We start from the raw sequence: 27,165 nt of genomic DNA, 5'->3' as shown, positions 1-27,165 counted from the left end.
TCCCCTCCTCCGTTGCCTCCTCTTCCCCCCCCAGCCAGCAAACCTCTCTATTGCAGCGATGCAAAACCTTACTGAGTCAGAGAGAAGCAGCATTTGGTTCTGGTGCCTGGGCTGCTGAGGGTTAGCCAAGCCAGCCCAGCAGTTAGCTCCCCAGAAAGCTTCCTTCTTCCCATGTCCAATTCTGTTTAGTGCTAGTCCAGACGTTTGTGTACCCTTCAGTGAGTGGATCAAATCAATCGACTGGCAGCCTGTTTGCAGCTTTTTCTCCCCTGGACTAGCTTTTTGCCAGGTTGTCAGGATGAATCTGCTCACTGTGCAGCAGGAGGTGGGTAGTGAAGGTGGGGAATAGCAGCAGGCTGAGCACAGAAAGCAGTTTAGCTTTCTTGTGGACCTCACCTTTCTGATAGCTTGAAATGTTTTCAAAATACTGGCAGAATAAGGATGAACAGAACATATATTTCTCTTGCAATATCTGAACAATCCACATCAACTGAAGCTGTATTTTGCTTCTTACTAGAAATCACCAACTAACTTCTGATTTTAGGCCCTTGACTGAGTCCCTTGTGATATCATATAATTGTATCTGACCTATCATCCAGTTCCTTTATGTGATGTCTTTGACTTCTGTGGTGTATTTTGATAGTTGGGCCTTCTGATCTACCCAGTGGGTCTACCTCCAGCTGGCCAGACACGAGGTCTACCTGCAATGCAGCCTTCTACACATGTATTTTAATAATAGGTCAATAACACTGGTTCCCTGTATAGATACCCCTGGATAGGATAGAGGGTGTTGGGGAGACAAATGAATCAATCCTTGAGTACCTGGAAGCAGCCTGAATGAAAACAAAAGGGATTTGGGAGGGCGATGATGAACCTGCAGTTCTTGTCTGCAGGAATTTGCTCCATCTGAGCTAATGGACATGAGTATTTTAATCAGGTACAACCCATGGCTAGAAATTGCGATGAAGATCTCTAAGCATGTAACTGGAACACTCTTGCTTTGAGATCTTCATGACTCAAACAGCTGAGGAATCAGGAGTTAGACATTTTCATGCTGTCCTTCATGCTGGCTTCTGGGATATCTTTCCTCCAAACTGCCTTTCCTGTGCTAAGAGCAGCAGCTCTAAGCCCAGGAAGGGGCTTAGGGTTTACTAAGGGTAGACCTCTAAGGGCCATTTACTTTTTAGTTGCTTGTTTTGACCTGCTCTGTTTGTGCTGCAGCTGGAGCTTCCCAGGTGAAATGGAATAAGAAAAATGCCAACTGTTTAGCAACAAGCCATGATGGGGATGTCCGAATATGGGACAAAAGGGTAAGCTGAGGGTTTTTTGAGCAGTCTGTGCATATTCCCACCTACCCAATACAGAGATCCCTCTGGTCACAGATAAATACTGAGAAAAATGTACTACTTTATCCCAAATCTCTCTTGTGGGCTGATTTAAAGTAGAGAGACTTGGGAGCCCACAAGCCTAAAGAAAGTGTGTAGGTAGCCTTCTTCCCCAGAAATCATGTTCATTAACATCTTGCTTTTGATCTCCTAGTACTTAACTGTTTTACTGAGTATAAAGTGTGGTTCAGGGCTGCACTTGGTGACTGGAATTTGCCACACCTTCACAGGACCTTTCCTTCAACTACTTTTGCTGAGCTATTTGTCTTTTCCCAGCAGGAGGGTGCCCTGCCTGTCCTGCCCTTGTTAAAGTGGCTCTTGTTATGCTAAAGAACAAGACCAAATTTCAGGAGTCCTGTGCTGAGAAGAAAAATGTCTCTCCTTGCAGAAACCCAGCACTGCAGTAGAGTACTTGGCAGCTCATCTCTCTAAAATCCACGGTCTGGATTGGCATCCTGACAATGAGTATACGCTGGCCACTTCCAGCCAGGACAACTCCGTCAGAGTAAGTGTTGCTTCTGGGACTTCTGCTTTGGGAGATGTCAGGATGGTGGAGCAGATTCCTTTCTACTACTGCTGAAGTCTTGGGGAGTGCTTGCCATTGGCAAGATCTGGATGCTTATTATTTTATTTCTGGCAGCCTGTGTGTGTTGAGCCAGGGGTGTGTTTACAGAATGGGCAGACAAGTCATTTCAGGATGGGTGCACATATGTTTGCCACATATCTGTGGTGGTTTGGGCAGTATTGAAGCTGAAAACAAGTGCCTCTGCCTGTTGCTTGCCAGAAGGGAGCTGGTCATGCTTGGCAGAACAGCCTTCTCCCCAAAATGCAGTGTTGTTAGCCTCAAACTGATTACAGCAACTTGGGGGGAGACATACTCCAGCCCCTGGCATTTCCAAACTCATGTCGAAGTGGGTTATCAATAAAAGACTGCCCTGCAAGCATTGCCATGCGGGGCCATTTACTTGAGGGGAAATAGTGTGCTTTGTCAACCAAATGGAGTTCATCCACATTTAGCTAAGCTCTGAGGCAAATGCAATTGATGTGTATTCTAGCAAAGCAAAAGGTTAGATTCTTCATTACAAAATTAGCAGTAACAGCAGGGTGGGCCTGCCTCCAGTCTGGACTGGCACATTGACTGGGAGCCTGCAGGGTACCTTGTAGCTCTGAAAGCCCAAGCTGGCTGCCTGTCTCTCTGCTCTAATTACTCAAGCTATGATCACTGTGAATATGACCCCAAGTCACTCATTGTCTAAGGGATGCTGCCAGCTTGATATTTGTCCTTTGGGGCCATCTCTGCTGTTAATGAATGGGATTACTAATGATGCTGTGGGCACCCTGGCATGTTTTTTGCTCTGTTGTATTTGCAAGCCACATGGAAAACTGCAGCCTGAAAGTGTAGCCAGCTGACTCCTGCCTTTGCTTGTCTTTTTGTGGTTGTTTCTTGTTTGTGTTTTTTTTTTTTAAAGTTCTGGGATTACCGTCAGCCTCGGAAATACCTCAATATCCTTCCCTGCCAGGTTCCTGTCTGGAAGGCAAGATACACAGTGAGTGAGAAACTCCCACCAGCCTCACTTGTGCTACGAGAGCAAATGCACAAAGAGACATTAAATAAAGAAGAACTGCTGAAGGGCTTCTCACCAATTCTACTGCTGGACATGATTAAGTTGATTGTAAAAATCCTTCCTGATGCTTAAAAAGGCCCAGAAAAGCAATGTCTGCAATGGGGGCACTTGGGAGAAGGAATGACTAGCAGTGTGAGATCCCAGTCTTTGGCATCGTCCTCCTGGCAGAGGGGTGGGAACCTAGGTGCAAGTGGTTGGCTCTGGGAGCAGGAGACTCAGAAAGTGGTGTTGCTCTTGCTGTCCTGCTTTTCCACTCGGCTCCAGTATTGGTACTTGTTGCACAGAGCAACTTCTGCCGCTCGGAGGCTTCTGCCTCTCTGAGTGCCGCCTCTTACTCCCAAGGTTTCCAAGTGTGCCACAGTAGGCTCTCACAGCATATAAAATCCAAGAACTGTTGCCTTTTATAGAGTAAGCATCCAACCATGTGAAGCTAAGGCTCTTCACATCAGTCATATTTGTTCTCCTCCCCAGACATCTGAATTTGGCCTGAAGCCAGTGCTGTGCCTTGAGTCTTTGATCCCCTTTCCCTGTCCATGGTGGGGGGTGTAGGACTGGGTTCCAGTGTTCCTCTGAGCGTCATGACCCTGAGCAGCTGCTGGGGCTCAGTCCCCAGGCAGCAGTTCTTGCAGCTCCAGGCAAATTGACCTAAGGATCCCATATGAAAAGTCAAGGGTGAAATCCCTCCAGCCTCACAGCTGGAAAGTGGGGAAGCAGTGGAAAGAAACGATTAATCTTAAGTGAGCTGCATTGATTATCTCAGTGTACTACATCTTATTTCTTGTAAGACACTGTTTTTGCACAACAGTTGCCTTAGACCCTCCCAGTTTTAGGCCTGGTTCTGTTTTGTGCTGAGCTCCTTTAAAACCCACATGGTCTTCGTAGGAAAAGGCAAAAGTTAGTGTGTGATAAAAGCAGCATGGGAGCATCACTCCCCAAGGCTAACTGGAAGAGTGTTTCTCTCTCAAGCCTTTCAGCAATGGGCTGGTGACAGTGATGGTCCCCCAACTCCGACGGGAGAACAGTCTCCTTCTCTGGAATGTCTTTGACTTGAACACGCCTGTCCACACTTTTGTGGGACATGATGATGTGGTGCTGGAGTTTCAGTGGAGGAAGCAGAAAGAAGGTGAGTTCAGGGCTGGATGTGCGCTCTCCCCTGCACCGTGGCCATCGGCTAACCCTCAGTGTGGAGGCCTGGCTCCTGGCTGCAGTGCTTATGCTATCACTATTTTGCCTTTCCTTGGAGTAGCTCCTACCGGCTTTCCTGCCCCTGCTCAAGCTACAGCTGTTTTATACTTGTTTTATGGCGCTGCCCACAGGAGCATTGCCCTGTTGTTTCCATGCTAACAAAGCAAATCCATCAAATGCTGAGTGGGTCAGTGGTGTCTTTAGTTGCTTCCACTCTCCTGTTGAGTCTATTTTTAAATGTGTCTTTCAGAATAAATTGTACAAACTATTAGATGGGTGCATGAGTGCAGGCACCCTCCCACTGCTCAGAGCTGCCCGCTAACTAGTTAAGCCCTCACATCTCTGCCTGGATCAGCAGCCTCCAGCATATCCCAGACCACAAAACCAGCAAACCCACCTTATCTGTGTGCTGGCAAAGGCAGGGGAAGAAGAGCGTGGGATAGAGAGGCTGCTGTTAGAGTTCTATCCTGACTGAATTTTCCAGTGTAGGCAGCTAAATATAGGAGATTCTGTATTAGAGGTTGGATAACCACACAGCGCACAGCTTTTTTCCAGCACCTCAGCTGCCATTGACAGACCAAGCATGTCTGGCTTTGGTGTCACTTGTGGCACTGCTTTGCAGTGCCATGTAAAAGCTCTGGTCCAGCCCTCTGACACCAGCTACTGGGGCAATTCAGTTAAGTCACTTTCTTCTCTGTAATTTGCTTTTCTCTTTCAAAAAGATGAAAGCGATATAGAACTGTCTTAGGATCTGGAGGCGCAATCTAAGACAGCTTGTGTATGAACATTCAAGCAGGCTTGAACCACTGTTGTATTGTTTTAGCTGAGTTAATAGATATACATCTGAGGCTGGAAGTCATGCCTGTCTCAAGCAACATAAATCAATCATACAAGCATTCCAAGTCTGCTTCAGTGCAGGGGCAACCAAGATAGCGCAAATCTCCTTGCACAGAGGCTGCCGTGCTGTATTTAGACAGCCCCTGTGGCTCAGCAGAGGGGTGTAGGAAGCAGCTGTGTGGCAGCAAGTTCTTAAGCGTAGCAGCTGTTTTACAAGGGAACCTTAAACTGTATCACAAGGCCTAAACATGGGCATAAATAAGTCTGTGTACCTTGATCTGTTGATAGATAGTATGTGGCTAGATGTATTTTATTATGAACTGAATTTGTCTTGGTATCATCCAAGTGTTTCAGAAGGAAAAAGGGGGGAAGGGTAGAACCAGCATCACAGCTTAGAAATGTTTTAAAACCTCTGCCTCTTGAAACAGCTACAATGAACTAAGGATATTTATATTTTGACTTTACAGTTACTGTAAAAATAAGTCCGTTTCTCAACTATATTATGTCTTGTATTTAAGTATTGTAGTAGATCTTGTTCATTCCTGGTTGGAAAACTTGCATCACATTCCTTACACTTAATTTGTGTTTTTCACCTGTAAATTTAGAGGTGTGGTAAACATGGTGCAGGAAGGCATAAAGGCTGATGCACCTACGTCCGTTCAAAGCAGAAAAGGATTCGCCATGCCTTTTGGTTTAGTGCCTTATCCATTGGATCTCTCTTCTGGCTTGCTTGAATGTGTTTACACTAAACATAGGGCTGAGAGAGTTTCTGTTTTCAGCTGTAAGTGTTTCTGTCCTCTTTAGGTTCGAAAGACTACCAGCTGGTTACATGGTCCCGTGATCAGACTCTGCGGATGTGGCGGATTGACTCTCAGCTGCAGAGGGTATGTAACACTTTTGCTCTTGAACTGTAGACAGTTTTCTTGCAGGCTGGATTCACCTCCCTTTCCTTGTGCTCCCAGTCACTCCTCTGATATCCTAGAGCTGCAGACACAGCAGCCAGCTGCCGCTTCACTTTCCTTTTTAGCTCTAGCCCTGAAACATCCCCAAGGAGACCTGTGATAAGGCCCCACTGTGTCTGTGCCTCAAAAGCTTCTGTGGAAGTGCAAGGCCGCTTTGTTGTATGACAGTAAGCGTAGAAGTCATTTGGGGAAGGTGGAGATCAGTTACTGCTTGCATTGCCTCTGAAGATGCTACCTTCATGGCTGCAAGACTGTATGTCTCTTTCTTGGCATTTTAGATAGCAGGTAAATGTAGGGATTGTGCCCTCCACTTCCTCCCCTTGTTTCCATTGCCTCTTAGCCTGGTGCAGGCAGTGTGAATCCTGTTTTGTTGTCTGGCAGCAGTTACAAATTGCTGATGCAATTGCTAGATCTGCTGTGCTGGGTCAGATCAGAAGTTCATATGGCCACGATGGCCCATATTGCCCTGCCTCATCTTCAGCCGTGGATGTCTTGGAAGAGGATAAGAACAAGGCAAGTATGGAATGATGTTTCTTTCAAAAGCCCTCCCAGCCTCCTGCAGTTTGCGGATTAGAGGATCATTGAGTTTGGCATCTCTGTATTTGACAGAGCTTGATGAGTTTCACTTCCATAGACTTGTTCTGTCTCTTCTTGGACCTGGGTAAATTTTGGTCATCTTAAACATCCTATGGATAAGGAGTTTCATGGCTTTTTTGCATGTTGTGTGGAAAAAGAGCTCCTTTCATTTGTTTATTTTGTAACCTGCTAGTTTCATTACATTGAAGGTGAAATGGGCAGCCATCTTGTCTGTGCTACTCATAATTCTGTAGAACTCCATCATATCCCTCCTCAGCTGCCTCCTTTTTCAAGTCAAAAGGTCTTGATTTACTTCATTCCTTGTGTGAGAACTTTGATTATCCTTTTGCCTTTCATGACCTTTTTTCAGTTCTACTATAGATTTTTTCGGGATGGGGATCTGAACTTTGTTCTTTCCAAATAATTCTCAGTACTCACGTTGTTTTTTTAAAATTGTCGGGCATAATTCTGTGAAAACATCAGCATAGTCTGGCCTCTGCATCATGTTCCCTCAGTCAGCTTGAACTTGCCATTTTTCCCCTGTGCTTTATATTTATCTGAACTGAAGTTCATCTTTCATTTTAATAGTTACTCCTGTAAGGTCCTCCTGTGATTGTTTGCAGTCAGCCACTCTTGTTACTACCCTGAATAACTTGGTGGAATCAGCAAACCTGGTCATGAACCTATTCACCTCCTATTCCAGGTTTTTAATGAATATGTTGAGAAGCATGTGTTCCCAGCACAGATCCTGCAGGAGTCCTGCAGGTCTGTAACAAACCTTCTCTGTGAAAAATGACCCCTTACTCCTACCTGATATGTTTGTTTATATTTTATTTCTTTCCTGTCTTTAAACCAATTGTTCATCCATGTCAGAGCCTTTACTTTTCCTCTGCTGGCTCCCACTCTTTTGTCTTTGTCTGGATCAAACTATACACGTGACGGCATGTTGCTGATGACAAATACTGTAATTTGCTACATTTGCACCCTTATCCTTTTTCGTCCCCTTGTTTCTTCTCTTCATCTTTCCTGTTTTCTTGTGCTGAACTTAAAACAGAAGTTTTCATGGTCTCCCTTTGATACAGGGTCTAGAACACTAGGGCCCCAACTATGTACCTGGTTCTCTAGACCCTACTGGAGTATAAATATCAAAAGCAGACAGTGTGCTAGTATTACAGCTGATCTAAAAAATAAAACCAGCTTTGACAAATTAATTCAAGGAATTAAAGTCATATCAGCTTTAGTTTTGATTAAAGTAAAACCTCTGTTACTTAGACTAGCCATGTCAATTCAGTGGCTTTGTACGTGAGCAGGAGATTTGGCCAGGCTGTCTGAGGTGACAGAACTGAGGATGCTGGAAAGTGGAAGATCACCTGTCTTTGTCACAGAAACAGTGCTGAGGTCTTAGTCATGGCTGTTGCATGGACAGATGCAAGTCCAGCTCCCTGGAGAAACGATTTTAGTGGTGGCTCTTTGCACAGCTTGGTTTCTGTTGTGCAGCCAGTGGGTGTGTTTGTTCTTTTCAGCTGTGTGCTAATGATATCCTGGATGGAGTGGAGGACCTCATCGATGGGATTTCTCATCTGCCAGAGCCAGACAAGACCCTTCACCCCCAGGACTCTGAGCCCCAGCATAACTCTGGGCATGTGGATGAGGAAGGTGAGACAAGTGACGGATCATGGAACTTCAAACACCAGCTCTCTCTGTATTGGGAAGATGATGCACCCTGGTATAAGAAAATAACATTGTAGGCAAAGCACAAAGTGATGCTGTTTCAAAGATGAATGGATCCCCAACACTGGGTGTTTCTCAGGATGGTCCTACCAATTTCTCTTCTCCTCTAACACAGTGATGTCATTCTAGCTGTAAAATAGAGCTGTTTCTTGTCACTAGTAGCATTTAATTGAATTATCTTTAGGTTATAGTTGTAGCTTCCTGCCAAAAATAAGGTAATTGGAAAGTCAGTTCTGGCTCATAAGAAGGTAGTTCAACTGAAGCTGAGACATGAGCCCACAGAAGCGGGGAGCGTATGAGTAAGGCGGGCACTCTGATGCAAACTGCTTACATCATGCCTAGTACCTAAGCACTTCTGCTGGCGTCACTGTGTGAACTGATCTAACATGGAGATGCTTGCTGGTGTCTTCTCCCATCCACCAGCAGTAGTATAGAGATGGTGCATTTTTGTTCATCGTATGCTGATGAGAGGTGGCTGAAGGCTGGCAGAGCAGAGGGGGAAGGATGGTACCTCTGACTGCTGATGGGAATGGGTCAAAGGCTTTAAGAGAAAGCATTGATTTGGCTTTATGGAAGAGAAGGCAGACTTGGAAGGAATGCAAAGGAGGGTTTATGTGGTTAAGGCTTTGGCCAAGTTAAATATTCAGGATGTTAGTGTTTTAAGAGTGTAAGTACCAGAATAGAAGAGATTGCAGCAGCTGAGACTCGTGGTGATGATGTGCATGTGAAAAAGCTATCTAAACATATTTCTATATCTAACAAGGAAGAAGAATTGGGTGCTTCCATGCCTTTGTGTTGGCTTGGGTTTAAATTCGCAGTTCCTTTCTGTATTGAAGCAGGTGCTACAATGGATCGCCATCCCTTACAGGAAAGCAATTTGATTCTCCCTTTGACTTGCCAACAAGCTGGAGAGAAGGGGAGGAAGTGGTCTAATATCTGTCCTCTGAATAAAGGAGCCAGCTGTGAGGTCCCTTAGAGAAGATGTTTCTTCCTAACTGGAAGTTTTCTGCCCAGCAAATCCCAGTGAAGTTCCTTTCTGCCACCTGTCCTATGTGGCAGCAGAACAAGTTTCTAGAAGCTGTCAGCACCACTGTCTATGTGAGGGTTTTATAATGTAATCAAAAGAGCCCCGGTGCTCACCATGAGCATTACTGTGTGGGGAAGCACAGCTTCTCTTGCTCCATCTGGGAGCTGTGTTCTCATTCAGGCTGCCTGACCTCTCTTTTTCCACAGGAGAGAGTTAACTCTTTCACTGTCCCTGATGAGGTCACATTCATACATCCTGTGTGGTTTCTCTTTCTGTGGGTGTAGCTTTGGTTCAGACTGTTAAGGTTTCCCTTGTGGCCAAAGGGAATAAAAATGGCTTTTCTGTAGCAGGGTGGATTTTGCTGCAAATACCACGACTGCAGGATCAATGCACAAGCAAGTCCCTAGGTAGGAATTTGAGTTCCTTCTAGCCTAAAAGCTATTGTGGGCTGTTGATATTTCACCCTAGAGGTGGCTGCATTTCAGCTGTAGGCAAAGTCTCCACGTTGTATTAGTAAAGCACTGTGGGGCATCTTTGAAGAGAAGTGTGTTCTGCAGATAAATCAGAAAGCCCACCAGCTGTGTCTTCAGTGTACAGCTCTCCTCACTGGCTGCTGCCTATAAAGGATCTTTAGGAATCTAGACAAAGATGTAGGCTTTTGGGGATTAGAAACTAATTGGAAGGGAATGGGAGGAGACGATAAAAGGAGGGTACTGCCCTCCTGGACAGCTAGACGCAGCATTTAGGTGCTTCTTTAAAGACCATTAAAGCACTAAGGTGCTTTGCAACATTAAATGCACATGGCTGCCACAAATGAATTAAGCCTCTTGTAGGGCCAGAAATACCCTCTTCTCTCTCCAAAGCTTTGGAAGCATTCCCTGAAAGCCAGGAGTGGTGGGGTGTGAGTCCCAAAGACCCGAGGTCCTCCTGGAGGCTGTTTTGGCAGCAGTTCTTTCCCGCTGAACTGAGAAGCTCCAGTTCAGCTGTTTGTGATTCTGGCAGTACTGTATAGGGAGGAGAAGGGGTCTCAAATAAGTAGAGACAGACTATTTAGGGCTGTACAGAGTACAGGAGGCTTCTGTAACCTTCCTGGGAAACCTGTGTGCAGACAGGTTTGTTTTTTTGAAGAGCAAGGCTCAGAAGCCTTTCTCTAAACAACAGCTGAGACCCTCCAGCTTGCAGGTCTTTGCCAGGTAAAACTCATACCTCCACGTGTCAGAAGAGCAGAATAAAGCCTGCTGTCTTGGCTGCCTCTTGGCATCGTGTGCCAAAAGTCTGTCTATTACAGCTTGTCTCAACCTGTTGTCCATCTTTCCTAACAGCCTTAAGAGAAGATTTCCTGAATGACCCCCTGGTGGGAAAGAAAATGGACCAACTGGCACTGCCTCAAACACTGCAGCAGGAGTTTTCACTGATCAATGTGCAGATCCGAAATGTCAATGTGGAGGTAAAGAGTTTCCTTTTGCTGGCTTCTTAGGAAGGGATGTGGGCAGGCTGGCCCATCAGAGCTTTTTGAGGGGAACCTTCTTTGCTGCAGTGACTGCTGTCTATAAACAAGGTTTATTTTGAGTTGTAGCGATCCTCTTGGCCAGGGGTAGTAGGAAAGAGGATAATCCTAGACACTGGGAGTGATGGAAGTATTTCAGCACAGTGAGTACACTGGTGCTGGAACCTAGAAGGCTGGATGGTGTTTGCATCTCTGCCTAGACTGCAGAGTGGAAAGTGACTTGTTCCACTATATGCAGCTGATTTCATTTAACTGTTTCTGCACCCATTCTGCTGAGCCCTCCTTATGCTGCACTCTCTCCCTCAATTTTGGCATCTCCCTTACATGCCAAACCTTCCTCTGTGCGTGGAAGCTGGGTGGAGGCACAGCACTGTACTGGGAAGGGAGGGCTGAAGCAGCTGCCTGTCTCCTTTCCCCACCCCTGTGGTTTCACAGCTCATGTCATGATCCTGATGTACTTTTCTGGCTGATACATATAGTGGCATATGATCTTAGACGGTGCATATTACTGCTGGGCTGGGCCTGGAGCTCTCCACAGCCAGGGGAAGTGGGCTGGGGTGCAGTGGCTTTTGAGAGCAGAGCCTGATTCCTGGCGCAGCCTGGGCTGGCTGTGTTCTCCGCATGACGGACTGCCAGTCTGCTGGTGCGAGCCGAGTCTGTCCCCATCTGCCTGCGGTTTTTTGCTGTCACTGTGTTCACTGCACTGGAGAACGGCATGGCTTTGTCTTATGAATGTGCAGAGGAATCAGCCCCTTGGCATGAATTTAAGGCACTATAAGTGTAAAAGTCCTTGGAGATCTAACTACAGAGCAATTGCTTTTCCTCACACAGATGGATGCGGTGAGTCGTAGCTGTACGGTGTCAGTGCACTGCGGCAACCACAGAGTCAGGATGCTGGTGATGTTCCCTGTCCAGTACCCCAATAATGCTGCACCATCCTTCCAGTTCATCAACCCGACGTCGATCACTGCCTCCATGAAGGCAAAGCTGCTGAAGGTGTGTTGGGAGTGTATGCTGTCTGCATAAATATACAGATGCTGGACACTTGGTGTCTAGATTACTGACACAATAAAACATCTGACCTTACTGGACACATACCAGTTGTCACTTTGAACTGATACATTGTGGAGCTCCTAGGATGAGGTTTTTGTTGGGCTTGCAGCCTGGTATTTGCCTTTCTCCACTGATGCTTTTTTGAACATGTGTTCTTCACTGCTACTGTATTCCTGTGTGATATATGTTGCGGGAGGATCCATAGTATCCGACTCCTCATGCAGTCACCCCCAACTCCATAATAGACAAAATGACCAGCTAAGCATCCAGCTGCAGAAAGATAGTATTTTTGAGCTGGGAGCTCTTTGCTCTCCTCCACAAACTGTTTTAAAAATGAGAGGACTTTTTACATGGGCCCTGCTAATTCCAGACCAGGTGTTTGATCATCTGGCATAGGAAGTCCTATTGCTGATGAAATCCCTTCCCTGGCAGCAAGTAGATGGATCAGTTTGGGTTCCTTCCTGAAAAAAAACCTCAGTTTGTCACAGACTGGTGTAGAACCTATGAGCTGTGTTCTATACAGTAATATAGAAGCCCAAATCCTGGTTCAGAGTGTGCTGAACCCTCAGTGCTCTGATCAAAGCTCAGTCATTCCTCACAGCACACCGGAGGGTCAGTGTGGCTCCAGTGGATGTTACGGGATGTCTTTGGCCTCTCCAGATCCTCGCATCTTAGCTGCTCTGCAGACAAAAAAGGATGTGGGGAAGGTGTGGATGTAACCATGACTCAAGTTGCATCTTTTATGTATTCCAGATATTGAAAGACACTTCTCTGCAGAAAGTGAAGCGGAACCAAAGCTGCCTGGAGCCCTGCCTGCGCCAGCTGGTTTCCTGGCTGGAGTCTGTTGTGGTATGGAGAGCTGCATGGACTTTCTGCCCTAGTTTGTTGTCGTCTTCTATGTCCCAGACTTCTGACTCTGCAGTGAGAGTCTGGCGTCATTAGACATGTAAACAGACCCCTGTGACTGGCCATTACATTTGTGTAAGCACTTCTGGTTAATGTTGAAGAAAACTGAGCAGATAATTAGATGTGTTTTGTTTCTGAAGATCAGGCCCTGAAGGTTTGCTGCTTTGGGGAACTCTGCATGCTCACTGGTAGTCAGGTTATCAGGAATGACTGGGGGTTGGATTATCTTAGTGTAGTGCATGGTAGCTTCCCAGCTCAGAGTATCTCTCACTGAGTGCCAGGGCATGGTTATTATCTGTGAGAGAAGATAAAAGGCCTCAGGGAGCTGATGGGTTCATTCTTGTCTGAAGACAAGAATGGCAGATGTCTTTACCTCTTCAGTTCTGGTCAAAGATCCTGCTAGTCCTATTCTAGGGTCTTTGTTTTCTTTACTTAACAGACTTTCACAGCTTTTTTTTTTTTTTTTTTTTTATTTCTGAAGCTTTGTGCTGAGGTTTTTTGGGGATGATACTGCAGATAAATCCAAGTCACACTCTGCCCTTAGCGGAGAGACCTGTGATACCTGCTCAGCATCCCAGTGTCAGGTATTAGGTCTGTGTGTGGGCGAAGTGTACCAGAGTGGGTGTTTTTAGTATTCAGGATAAGATTGGAGAGTCTGCTCAGGTTTCTTTTCCAAGACGTTTTGTTTATTCATCACAAATGAAGGGCTTTTTTTACATGGAAAGGCTTAATTCTGTTTGGTTTCAGTGGTAATGTTGTAAGAGTGGGAACTTTCTCCATTGTATGGAAATCTGATGACTCAAGCCAGGCACCACTGCCTTTAAAGAATTCTTTTAAACCTAAGCTGTAGTACTCTTTATCCAAATAAATGCGGATTCTGCCAGAATTCCTGTGGATGGGCCTAAGGTCCCTCAGTATTTCACGCCACCTGCCTTCCTCACTTCAAGACTCCCAACCTGCATTTGACTTCCCACAGTTGTGTGGTATTACTATTTAAGGAGACTTTGTCTCACTTGCATCGTTGAGGTATCAGGTTTAGCTCAGCTCCCTGTGTTGAGAGTCATACTGTTTCACCCCAAGTTAAGCTCCGTATCTCAACATGGCTGTGGTGGGAGAGAAATCTCTGGACAAGCAGCCAGAGAAGCCCTTTCCTCAAAGGTAAATGTGATTGCAAGTGCCTTTGCAGCCGGAGCAGTAGCCATGCTCTGTGCTTGATCTGCTCTGGCTCAAAGGATGAGCACCTTCCATGATGCTGCTTGGCACTGCAATATCCAGTGCTCTGGCTGGGTTTCTTTCCTTTGGCAGCGGGAGTGTGACCTTGGGTAACTTCTGTTTCAGAACCAAGAGGACAGCACATCCAGCAATCCCTATGCTTTGTCAAACTCCGTAACACCCCCCTTGCCTACGTTTGCTCGGGTCTCCAATGCCTATGGCTCCTACCAGGACTCTAACATCCCATTTCCACGGACTTCTGGAGCCAGGTTCTGTGGTGCAGGTTAGCCCCATCACTGATATGTTACAACAGCTACCTGGGGAATGGACCTTTTGATGTCTTGGGGAACACTTGCCTCTGAACCAGATGAGGCTTTGGTCACTGCCATACAATGAGTAAGAAATAGTATTGAAGTAGCGATGTTATGATAAATTTATAGCTAATGAGACTAGTTAGCAACTGTTTGCAGTTGGTGTTGCATGCGGGTTTTTAGGATTTGGAAATCGAGGGCTAGTTGAAGAGATGGCCTTCGGCTTGTGGCATGCCAGAGGCATTGGCAGACCTCCTCTTTTACAGAGGACTGGGAATAGTTGGTTCCCTTGCCTAGTTCTCTCATACCAGCATCAAATTGCTGGACATATTCTGGTCTTCACAAAATTCCTGTGATTTGGTGTTGAACTTGCTCCTTGCTGAAATCATATTCTTGTTACTAACTACTCTTTTCTCATTCTGCACCCTATCTGTTGTCCAAAATAGCTTTCCCAAGGTCATTGGGAAAATTCTGCTAAATGGGAGATGGGGTACAATCACGTCCAGGTTTCCAGGAGAGTGTACAGTGCAAAGACCATCCTTAAAAAACAGGTTAAGGTCTGAGTAAGAGCTGTTTAAGTTTCACTGAGCTGTTTGAGATGCAAGCATGCCTGCTCTGGACCTGACTGTGTCCGAATTTGAGCATGTTTTGAAAGCTGCTTTTTGTACAGGCCTCACCGAATTCCTGGCAAAAGTAAAACAGAGTAGTATTGCATTGAACAGGCTCAGTGAAACCTGCGAAGTCCTGGAACTCTTGCAAGAGCGAGTGACTGAAGACACTGGAGATGCTGTAACAAATGGGGGAAGGCTTGTGAGAGAGTGCTTGGGAGTTGGCTTCAGACGGCTTGGGTTATCATTTTGAAGAGAAGAGTCGTACAAGCTGCAGTGGTTTCTCTGCATAGCTAAACATCACTTCACTTGGCTCTAGAGTATCAAAACGCTTGACAAGTTCTGGTGAAGAGTTAAAACATGAGACTGTATTTGCTCATTTTCTTTTACTGTCTTTTCTTTAACATCTGTAAGCCACTCGAGTGGGTGCTTTTAAGACATGCTCAACAAAACATGCTCTTTAATGGGTTTACAAGGAGTTAGATTTGGGTTGAGAATATGAGATTGTCTGTTTGTTGTTTAAAAGCACTCAAGGTAGTGGATAGGCACCCAGCCCCTTGACTCTCCCTTAAGCAACCAGGTTTCCCTGTGTAAACCACCCCTGGGTAATCTGCTTCTCCTTGCATGATCTTTATGCCATGTCTGTCCCTTCAGGGTACCTGGTGTATTTCACGAGACCCATGACCATGCACCGCGCGGTGTCCCCGACGGAGCCTACCCCCAGGTGAGTACCCTGCATCGCATTTGAGGTGTACTGCTGTCATGGGCAGGAAGGCAGGGCAGTATCATATCCTACACTAGAGCTACTGACCCTCAGAAAGTACTGACCATTAGTGTTAGCTGTGCCCTTGTCATGGAGAGGCTCGTCCCTTATCAGAGACCCTTTCCTCAACACACCTGAAACATTACTTGGATTAGTGGAGATAATGGTGTGAGCCTCCAGGGCAATTGGTGGGTGAAAGCTCCTGAAAGTGTATTCTCTTGTTTCTAGGTCCCTGTCAGCTTTATCAGCATACCATAGTGGCCTCATTACTCCAATGAAGATCCGTACAGAGACTCCAGGCAATCTGCGTTTGTACAGCGGGAGTCCGACACGCAGCGAGAAGGAGCAGGTGTCCATTAGCTCCTTCTACTACAAAGAGAGGGTAAGAGTACCAGACCAAAAAGCCTTTCCTAACACTTCAGCTTTTGTGATCTGTATTCCTTTCATATAGCTGTGAGCATTGCGGGTAACAGAAGCTTCATATTCCTCTCAAGAAAGCATCGTTTTACAGGCAGCTCTGTCAAAATATCTCATGGATTTATCTCCTATTAGTAGCTTCTTTACTGATCTTCTCTAGCATTTGACCTGCTTATTTTGGTATCTCTCTACACTGACCATCACAGCTTCCTGTCTCCCTTTGCATTACATAGGGCTAAAAATGTCACACTTAAGAAGTTGTAGTCTCCAGACAAGTACATATAGGCAACTCTGTTTTTCTCTGCACTCCCTGATGTATGTAACTGCAAAGAGTTGTGGCTCTCTGCAGCTTACTGGCAACCTCTCCTGGATTATGGGTTATATATATGGGTTATTTCTATTACAGATGTCTCAGGGATATTTACCCCTCTGGACTGTCTTAAACAAAAATCATTCCTACATGATTCTCCAAAGATCTTCCAATCCATGTACTACTGCTTTAGGTGTAGGTCTTGCTGTCATTGGTGTTTACAAGCAAGGCTTTGGGGGAGAGTGGGATCATTTCCTTCCAGGATATAGTGGGTGAGGAAGATCTGTTGGTAATCGTAGGATGACCATAAGGTAGTTCTGAAGCAGCTGAGGGCCTGATATGCCCAGAGCAGATGCTGTGGGAGTAATCGGCTATGCAGCTTGTTCAGAAACAAACTCTCTGTGCTTTGGCAGAGGGTGAAGTGGCTTACAAAAATATGGTAAGCTTCCACCAACAGCCTGAGAATTCAGGGCATTCGAGTAGCTTGTCCATGTGGAGGGCACACATTTGCTGCAGCAACGGAGAGCTTCCAGGTACTCCAAGGAAAGCCGAGAGCTGTCTGCACTCTGCTGCAGTGGAGCTTGTGAACTGCTGTCATGGGAGCAGAGGGGAGGTCAGAGCCCTGAGCTCTTATCCTTGCTGGGCACTGAAAGAGGTCTTAATGTTCCAGTAGTGCTGGACATGACCACTGACCCCTCTGGGACTGTCCTGCTTACGAGATGTGAATTAGTCATTACACCTACCAGACATGGGGCAAGCCTCCCTCTCTGTTGCAAGCTTTGCCTCCATATAGCCCCCAAAGGTCTCTTGAGTCCTCGTTCTGTTTTTTTTTCCCAGACAAACTTCTTTTTGATGAGAAGAGAAAATAGTGCTGCCTGGTACAAGAATTACAGTTTGTTGTAGCAAGGAGAGTTTATTTAAAAAGCTACCTCTCTCCTCTGCAGTGTGCTTGTCTCTGATATGCAGCTCTCTAAGGTGACAGGCAGGATTAAAAATAACATGTGGGAGCAGCTTAGTGCAATTTCATGTGACCTGTCTCCTCAGCCCTTGTATTGATGGTGACAAGATTTTTGTCGGGGGGAAAAAAAGTCAAGAGAACAAAGCACGTGTGTAGCCATATCTGCTGAAAGACAGAGAAAATGCCTATGTTCCTCTTCCCTCTGCCAAGCTACCTCCTGGCATGCTGGGTTGGAAGAAGTGTAAGGGCCCTAACACGGAGCTAGCTTGAATGTTCTTGCAGATGAAATAGTTTTTTAAAAAAGCCCAAAAATCTGTATCTCCCTTCAGCAATGATTTTTCTGATTCTTCAGGAGTTGATGTCATGGCCTGTTAGATCAATGCTACATATTTTTATGTAATTTCCTTGAGAAGATTTTAAAAAGCCCAGACTCTGACTCTAGTTATCTCCTTGCTCTGAAACTTGGATTTTATATTTGCATTAAATGAAAGGTGAAATTTTGTGTGTTAAACTCTCACATTATGTAACTTCAGCCACAAAACTGAATTTGTCAGCCATAACCAGGTATTTAAATCTGATGTAGCAACGATTGGCATCGCTACTGTTAGCAAACAAGCAGAATTTGTGCATTGCTAGACAGGAAATGTGAGTGCAGCTCAGCTTTGCCTGAGGGACAGCCATACACAGGGGTGGTGACTGAGGTGTCCTCATGTTTCCCAGCGGGGAATTTGGCAGGGCTTGGAAACTGCTGCTTCTCAGGACAGCCCTCAGACTTTGCCTGGTGCCACCTGCTTGCAGACTTCTCAAACTCACAGCACACGGCAGTGTAGGCTAGCAGCAGTGTCTGCCTACAGGAGAGCAGGAGTTTGTAGCGCTTAGTTTTGCTGCTTCTGCACTATACTGAATTTCCTTCTACTAATCCTTTTCTCCTTCTCTTGTGAGACCTGGTGGAGGAATGTGTAGCACAAGGCTGCAGTCTTCTCCTCGCTCCTTCTGTGAGGCCCTGCAGCCAGCCTCACCTCTTGGCTCCCTGTCTGCAGGGTTCTCCCAGCACTGAGATGCAAGGGAAGGTAGAGGCTGAAGGCATAGCTGGAGGTCCTGACTGCATATCATCAGCTGAAAATTAAGTGTAAAATACATTGCACACAACACAAAAAAACCCTATTCTTTCCCTTTTTGTGTTGACTCTTGCAGAACTATAACAGAAATTTTTTTCAAGTGAGCACACAGTAATGTGCTTTGAGAGATCACATTTATTGTTGCCATAATAATGCGTTGAGTACTTAATGAAATGTCTGCAAGTTCGTAATGAAAGCCTACTTTGGAGCTATTCTGCATGAGGCTATCAGTGAATTTGTTCGCTCAACCTGAATGAGTTCCTCAACCCATAAAGGCAATTTCTACATGGCCCTGCCAAGTAGCAGGGTCTCTACATCCCTTCTAATATCCTGACATGTGGCTTTCATTGTTTAAAATTAAAGTGAACAGTTACAGCAGGTTCCAGTGAATGAAGTCCTGGAGGATGCTGAATGTTAAAGGGATGTCTGAGTAAGAAGGAGTCTGTCTTTAGATTCCTGCAGATTTCTGTGCCAAGGCACTGGACAGCTGTGTCAAAAATGATGCAGTTTGTATTAGCTGCCTTCCTCTTCAGCCAAGAGGAGTAAAACTGGTTAGAGTAGGAGCCTGGCATGGCGGGCACCAGGGTGTTGTCCTCTGCTCTGCTGTTAATTCCTGGTATAAACAAGGTCACATCACTGCAGTTGGGTGCTTCTTGCAGTAATACAACTCTGTGTGGAAGACTTCATTCTAATTTGTGGTTGCTGAAGTCTTCCACGGAGGCTGGTGTGGGGCACAGACACAGCAGTCCTCGCTTTGCCAGGGCCGTAGGTAATGTTGTATAGTACAATTGTGTGTGGATGAAAGGGGGGGAATCTTTGTTTGCAACTGTTCGTTGTGTAACAGAACCACTGGGAATGGTATCTTTTACTCTGCTGGTTCAAGGCACTTTTCAGTTTATTTATCTTTGTCTTTAATTTTCTTGGTGTCTTTCTTCCCTTTTCCTGGGTATAATGTTTTCACATACAGATGTCTCCTCGTTCTGCCCGGCGACGTTGGTCCATACAAGCAATTAACGACTTCCCGGTACTGTGCGCTGTGCTAATACTGTCCTTGATATAACCCTGTCTTCAGCCCAAGGGCCCAAGAATAAAATGCCACCTGCCTGCCTTTGAGTAACCTGCACAGAGGTGGGGGACTTGCACTCCACACAGGGCCTAGGGCTTCAGTAAGACTGTATGCACGTGTAAGTGGACAGGAGCAGACACTAGTCTGAAGGGTGCGAATACTGACCTACAACGTGCCTATTGTACCTGACCTAGCAGTCAGGAAGGGATGCCAGGGAGCAATTTGAAGTGTAAGAAAGGATCGACCTCTTACACAAAACAGAGAGGGCATTGCAGAGGAGCTGAATGATTATTATGCATCATCAACCAACTGATGAGACTGACAGTAGAGCACCTCATTTCTGAAAAAGATGAAGCCTTGCTGGAGAGGGAGGGTCACTTAAGAGCTGTGGAAGAAACAAACTGGTTGAGTTGCTGACAACAATCTGTCATCTCATTAAGATGAGCTGCCTATTCTCAGTGCAATGCACCATAAAGTCTTGTTTCCTGAAGCAATAAATAGAATTTCTCCTTAATTTGTGGTCTTCTCCAGGTCCTTGGTATCTCACCACCCTGTATTAAGTTCGAGTGGCTGCACTACCTGGCAGGTACTCCCTCCTCCTGGCACCTGCCCTTCTGAGACTGCTTTGACAGTTGTTTTCCATTAGTCAGGTCCACATGTCCCTCAGGCTTGAACATCTTGATCACACCAGCGTTGCTCAAGCTGTGCTGTAAATTTGGGCAATTGCTATCTCATCACTCATCTGCCAAGCATAGGCAAAGATTAGAAAACTCCATTTCAATTTAAAGATGATCTCTTTAGGTCCATTTTTCTTAATGGCTGTGTGAACAAGTGGTTTTTCACAGCTGCTGTCCTTCATGCTATCTCTTCATAAGACAGCAGGGAATAAAATAGAATCCTGTAACACCTAATTTAACTTGGTATAATAGGATCAAGCCTTCCTAATTACAACAGCTCTAAGACTACACTAGCAAATAATAGGTGAAAGAAACAAGAAGTAATTTACTTGACTCCATCAAGGGTTTTTGCACAGAGCTAATAAAGAAATGTGAGCAGTGGAGGCAAGAAATGAAGTTCTGTCTTTGATCAGGAACAGACAGAAAGAAAGAAAACCAAGCAAGGAATACACCCTGTGCACAAAGGGCCATTAATTCCGTTATAACTGGCTTGGAAGGAAGAGCAAGTAGTGGTGTGATAAAGCTATAATTTTGTGTAAAGTATACTTAAAAATGATACGTGGATTAGTCCAAGCCTTGAAGAACCGATTGTATTTGTGGATAACCTTTGAAAGAGGCTAATGATGCTCTCTCAAGTGGGCAATAGTGCCCACGGCGAGGATGCAGGCATGCACAAAGAGAGGTGTGGATTATTTGTGCGGACCAGGTTCTGGAAGAAGGGCTCAGCATTGCTGAAGGTGCTCAGGGAAGCAAGGGCTCAGCAAATCTAGAAGAAGGAATAATTCCTCCTTTTTTCTAGGTAATGACTGGCCTCCACTTCAGAAATGCCTGTGCTTTAGGGCAGGTGCCAGCTATTCATTGATGGAAGCTATAACGAAATACTCCTGCTGTGGGGCACTTGATTCAAAAGTGCCTCAGATTTCTTAGCCCCTTTGTGGAAGTTGGCTGGTACTGTGGGAGATGCTGGAATAGTAAATGTTGATTATTTTGAAGAGAAAATCCAGGCAGTGCTGCGTGACCTGCATGGGGGAGTTAATCTGTAGGCAGTTGTTCAGAATAAAGGAGCGTAGCTTTCTGCAGGGAGGCAGAAATTTTTAAATCTTATGAAAAAAAATAATATTAGAAGCAGCTTTAACCTAACTTTGAGCAGGCTTAACTCTTTTATTTTGTAAATGCCTTACTGCAGCTCAGTCTTTGGCATCAAGTCTGTTCCCTTCTGTCCGCAACCCTTATATGCTTATGTGAAACAGCACTTTACATTTCATGATGCTACTTACAGCGCTGCCTGCCTCAGCAGGATCCAAAGACACACACACCCAACTGTTCAGCATCCTTTCCGAGCAGGCATGCAGCATTTTGTAACTATTTCTGCTGAGTATGCAGTGATGATGGTGGTTGCTACGAAGCAGTTGGTGGCTTATTCTTGGGCTATCTGTTTCTACATGTAACCCATTTACTGCCATCATTATCACCTCAGATTGCAGCAAATTACAGCCTTGGGTATGGTAGTGCAGGTGCAGGCTAGCTTTTTTAGTCATTATTCAGTGCTGTTCCCTGCTGTCACCTCCAACCCCATGATTGTCATAAATGCTCTGGTTTCTTTCCTTCTGCTCCTCTGAGGAACTTGATGAGCCTTAATTTGCTATCACTGTAGCTATTTTATTTCTTTTCTTCTTCTCCTTAAACTCTCAGGAGCAGCTGGGTAGATGCAGTTCTCCTTGGCATGGATTCTAGACAGCAGAAAGAGCTAGAAATACTGGGGACAGTGCAGAAGACCTGTGTTTTTGACCTTCTGCTGCCAGTAGTTAGCTTGGTGCACGCTTATTGATTTCTGCTTCAGCTCCAACCGTTATGTTCCCTGCTCCCCCTTGTGATCTGTGCTGCAGCCCCTAGGAACAGATGTGTTTTCTGTTCTACCCTGATGTCCATGTGTCTTGGTGACACCTTTTGATAACACCATAGTGGGAGCTTCTTAGCACTGCCAGAGAGACCCAAGCTAGAGTGCTTTCCTTGCCTCTGGTAATCCCTCTTAAAAGTGCTCAAATATTGCCTGGTGGAGAGCTACTCCTTTAAATTAACACCAGCAATTATTTGGTTCAAAGTAGAGCTTCTGCTGTCAATGGCGATGAGCTTTACCTCATCCATGATGATTCCCATACTTCTAATTGTATTTTTTTTTCTAACCCTTTGTTGGCTGTAGCTGAGGCAAACCTGAATTGCAAAAAAACAGACATTTTAAACGTGTGGATTTTCTTCTGTCACAGCTCAAGGGGCAGAAGTAGTGGTTGTGGAGGTGTAGTATTGGCAAGGCATATGGCCATCGACTGACTCTACTCCAGGAGCTGCACCAGTAAAGAATTAGGGGTTCCCTTTTTACCAGTAAATAGGCAGTGCTAAGAGGAAGAAAACGGGTCGGTTTTGTTGTGAGTCCAAGTTTTCAGGGGATTCTGATGCATCTAGTGTCTTCATTTGTCTGGTGATATGCTAACAGCAAGCAGTGGAAACCATTCATGGGATCTCTTTTCCATTCTCATCCTCATCCTCATTTGTTGTCATTCTCCTCCCAAAAAGACGTGACTGAATTACCTGTGGAAAGTGGTATGTGTTGTCCATGTTTCTAGTCTTTGAAACGCCTGTTGGGAGGCTTCTTCAGTCCGCTCTTGCAGAGGGCAGGAGCAGGTTGAATCTGTTCCTGATGACGAGGCAGTGAACCTGCCGTGGTCAGAGGGAACTCTCCATCGGCTGCGAGTTGTGGGGGCAGCAGACTTACAGATGGTCAGGAGGTGGCAAGTTGCTCTCCAAATTACCTGCCAAGCCCTAGAAGCCCTTGGTGATAGCCCTGCAGAATGTCGTTCTGCATCCACAAGCCTCGGTTCAAATACCTGCTCAGACACAGCACACATAATGGCTTTGGTTGTGAGGAGCCTGGTAACCCTTCCGGGACAGTGCCTGAGCTCTTGTCCTGATGGCATGTCATTGTGCTGGGGCTCTGAAGCTTTGCTCAGGTATTGGTTTTGGCAGCATCAGCTGCTCCTCGCTGCACCTAGGAGACAGTGTTTGGCTGCCCTGACAAGGAATGAGGCACAAGTGCCACTGTTGTTTGGGAACCTTGTTGTAATACAGCCCACATCCTTCAACACAGGAAGGGTAGCTATGTTTTTAGGTGTTATCCAAAGAGATGTAGTCTGCCCAATGGTAAGAGAGCCAGAGCGGATCCAAACAGTGCCTTGATTAGGAACTGATGGACTGAAGGGAGTTTGGTCTCCCACCTGAACGCATTCTAGCCACCTTCCACTGCATAATACTTCTCAGCTTCAGAATGATGTAGCAGATAAATACTGCAGGCAAATTCTGCTTGGATGAATTAAGACTTGAGGGATGTGGCAGAGAACCAAATTAGGCCCCAGTCAGCCAGCTTTTCCATAGCACTGAATGCTGACAGCACTGTTTCCACCAGCGTTTGGTACCTTTGAATATTGGGCACCATGCAGGCTCTGCTCCTCTTTACTCTGGGGAATGGTGGAAGATCAGGGGAACTGGTGATGCTTTGTCATTTGAGCTTCCCTGGAAGAATCCACCTTCACCTCCTTCAAGTCTGAAACTCCTTCTTCACTTACTGTCAAGCCTGTGCTTGAGCCTCTGAGCCTAGGTCACCCAGTGTCCAGAGCGACTTCAGGAGTACATCCTTTTTTCCTCTTGTGGCATGTGTTAGCGGTGTGCTCAGCATGGCAAGGTCCCATCAGCATGTTGGCCTAAGCTTGGGCCAGGCAGGCAGTGAAGAAAGGATTGATTCTTAAGGTTCTTAGGGTGTTTTTTAAGGTCATATTGTGGCTGTGATAAGCCTGCCCAGGTTCTCACAGGACTGTATGATCATGGTCAAAGGCAGTTTGGCACCCAGCCATCATAGAGCTGGCCTGACATCCACAGTAGAGGTGACCCTGTTTGCAGGCCAAAGATTTGCCCTTCCCGTAGCCCAGCCTGCTCTTCAGGAGCACCAATGTGCTGCCTGTGCAAGCTCTGCCAGCCGTGCAGAGCCATTGGCACAGGGCTACTTTGCTGGCCCCTCCAAAGGTACTGTTCTGCTTCAGATAGGGGTGTAGGAAGCCCCACCACAAGTGTCTCAGGGGACCCTCCATACTCAGTATGACCAGGAGACACTTCTGTGTAGGAGCCTCGACTCCATGTGTCAGTGAGGGAACACACCACAGGGGAGCAGCATTGCAAAGCATTCTTCGCTGCACGTAGGAGCCTTGCCTAGCAGACAGTGCTTCCCTTGGTAGAGCTCCAGTGCCTTCTGCCTCTTGTGCTGCTGCACATCCTCTCATCCCTCCTCCTCGCCCTCCTGGAGTGAGGAGCCAAGATACCAGCCAAATATTCTACGGTGTTTCACATGGCCAAGGTAGCTGTATGCAGCTTGGCATTAAGGTGGCCTCTGTGTCTGTTACGGGGAGTATTTGGGAATCTTGGCTTCTTGGTTTCGTTCCCTTGTGTCGATTCCTCTTCTTTCTCCGCCCACACCTCCCTTATGTCCTGAGCCAGCCGTAAGTAGCTGTGAGCATGGTAGCTGAGGATCCTGGCTAGGAGAACTTCGGCCCTGCTTTATCATCTGCCAGTTCGTTCTTTGAAGCTGTTGATAAAGCAGGAGGTGGGAACCCTGTCCTGATGCTAAACAGGGACGTACTCAAACACTGAAAGAGGAGATCAAAAGAGACAGTCTGGAGCTGTCAGCTTGCCCTGAAGTGAAGGACAAGCAGAAGCTGCCTCCCACGTGCCTCTGTGCTGAGCGTTGGCTGAAGTCAGCGGTGGTCTGTGTGCAGAGGGTTCCCAGACCTCTAATGAGAATGATAATTGAACTGTCCTCCTGCCAAACCTGCCCAGGTTTGATTGGCATCCAGATGCTGATTTGTTCTCTTATTGGCTTTCACAGGGGAACTCACAAAATACTTTTTGAGTGAGTTTGACCTTGAGCTCGCTGCCTTGACCTGCTTTTCACTTCCTACAGATGGAGATGCTTGTTCTCCTGAGCATGTCATGGATGTTTTCCAGGGTAACACAGAGCCTTCTGAAAGGCAGGTTTGGGTGCTGCTTGCATAATTCCTGGCCCTAGTGCTTTGTTTCCTGGCCCAAGCAGCCTGCTGTCCTCCTCCCCAGTAACACTTTGCCGTTTGTTCTGCAGAAATCGAGGAGGTGGAAAAGCAAACGAGAAGGGACAGAGGCCAACAACCGGCCCATCAAAGCTGCTGGGAAAGTTATTATCCAAGATATTTCCTGCTTGCTGCCTGTCCACAAGCTGCTGGGAGAGCTCTACATGTGAGTACAGGCTGGCATCCTTTCCCAAATGAAAGCAGCTGATTTTCACATTGCTGTGCTTTAATCCTGAAATCAGTCTGCACTGATCTTTGAATGTTTCTGTACCTTCTTCCTCTGTTCTTGCCTTGCTGCTTTTTTACGGTATCCCTCTCTGCCTGTGAGAGGGGTCTTGCCTCCTATAAATCTGAAAAGTGTGATGGGAGAAATTTGTGATGGTATTCTACGCAGAGTTTGAACCGATACTCCAGCATCATCACTGCAAATCTTACAGGTTCAGGTTTTTGTCAGCTAAAGAGAGAAATTACCAATTTTCAAATTTGATGTTAAACTCCACACTTAAATGTACAGGCTTAAAAATCCCAATACATGCACATTTTCATACTATAAAATTATTACTAACTCATAAGGCTTTTAAATTTCAGGAATATTGGGAATGCCTTGTTCGCTTGTGGACTTAGTTCTACATGTCAATGTCTGCACAACAATTTCTTCTGCTTTGATGTGGAGGATGGAGAAGTTCTGTGGGGGTTTTGTTGGTTTTTTGTTGTTGGTTTTGTTTTGTGTGTTGTGTGGGGTTGTTTTTTTTTTTTTTTCTAAAACAAGGGGCTGCTTTTTCCAAACCATCTAATTCAGATAGTTACAAAATCTCTGTTCCTGAATTTTTTTCTTCCTTAGCTTTGGTAATACTGTCTGGCCCTTCACAGAATTTCCAGTCTATGAACATTCAGAGAAGAAGCAGGCTTCCCTTTTTAAAAGGGCAGGGGAGAGAGAGAAAAAAAATCTTCTCTCTTTTCTCTATTATTAAAAAGAATGTTCTTTAAAAGACCTGTTGGAACTTTTTTCCCTGGAGATCTCATGTGTAAACAGCCTGACCCTTTTCCATTTGCTGTAAGATCTTAAGCAGTAAAAGTGTCAAGTGTCTCGGGAAGATTTCTGACGATAAGCAGGAAAGCCCATGTGCCCACCTTGCCAGCCCACCTTGCCAGCCTCTCGGAGAGTCCCCGGTGAATGCGTTATCCTACTGGGGAACAGGCTGAAGACCAGCCTGCTCCTGCGCAGCGTACTGCCATCTCCCTCCAGGTCAGTCAGAGCAGACCAACAGGCTGAATGGGAACAGGACTGTGTAACTGATGGCACCAGCTTCTAGGGACAAGAAGGAATCTTGGCTTGGGTGATATCCTGGCACAAGTTTGATCCGATATCTTCTTGGAAATGGTGCTTCTTAGGATCAATCCCAGCTAGTTTGGAGCTGGATTTGACGTGAAGATGAATAACGGGTGAAGGATGGCAGTGACCCCTGAATAACAGAGAAGGAAGGGATGGGATCCTGGCCATCCTAGCAGGCTCGTATTGATCAGGAAGTTCTGGGCTACTCACTGCTGCCAGTACCACTTTCCCACATCCATCCTTACCTTTGTAGGTAATGTGCCAACCAGAGCTGAACTATCTCTTTTCTTTTTAGACTGAATGTGAATAATATCCAGGAGACTTGCCAGAAGAATGCTGCCTCAGCCTTGGCTGTGGGACGGAGGGATCTCGTACAGGTATGACGTTGAATGAGACCTCTTCCTCAGCATGCCGTGTTACCCTCAAATGGCTTGTGCTGTCACCTTGATACCCA

General features: G+C 46.0%; 1 protein-coding gene across 1 annotated transcript in view; it reads left to right on the top strand.

The window, feature by feature from the left end:
• WDR59 (WD repeat domain 59) overlaps window positions 1-27,165 on the top strand; it is a 43,654-nt gene that overhangs the window by 9,526 nt on the left and 6,963 nt on the right. Inside the window, exons 6-19 of the mRNA XM_010292687.1 lie at window positions 1,222-1,310; window positions 1,774-1,890; window positions 2,855-2,932; window positions 3,977-4,133; window positions 5,837-5,916; window positions 8,094-8,226; window positions 10,651-10,775; window positions 11,667-11,831; window positions 12,642-12,737; window positions 14,133-14,289; window positions 15,580-15,649; window positions 15,917-16,070; window positions 25,411-25,544; window positions 27,007-27,088. Of these exons, the coding sequence (XP_010290989.1) occupies window positions 1,222-1,310; window positions 1,774-1,890; window positions 2,855-2,932; window positions 3,977-4,133; window positions 5,837-5,916; window positions 8,094-8,226; window positions 10,651-10,775; window positions 11,667-11,831; window positions 12,642-12,737; window positions 14,133-14,289; window positions 15,580-15,649; window positions 15,917-16,070; window positions 25,411-25,544; window positions 27,007-27,088 (1,637 nt within the window). The remainder of the gene's footprint in view (window positions 1-1,221; window positions 1,311-1,773; window positions 1,891-2,854; window positions 2,933-3,976; window positions 4,134-5,836; window positions 5,917-8,093; window positions 8,227-10,650; window positions 10,776-11,666; window positions 11,832-12,641; window positions 12,738-14,132; window positions 14,290-15,579; window positions 15,650-15,916; window positions 16,071-25,410; window positions 25,545-27,006; window positions 27,089-27,165) is intronic.

This window comes from Phaethon lepturus, unplaced genomic scaffold (genome assembly GCF_000687285.1).
Source record: "Phaethon lepturus isolate BGI_N335 unplaced genomic scaffold, ASM68728v1 scaffold17340, whole genome shotgun sequence".
Taxonomy (NCBI): Eukaryota; Metazoa; Chordata; class Aves; order Phaethontiformes; family Phaethontidae; genus Phaethon; species Phaethon lepturus.
This window is presented reverse-complemented; position numbering and strand designations above follow the sequence as displayed.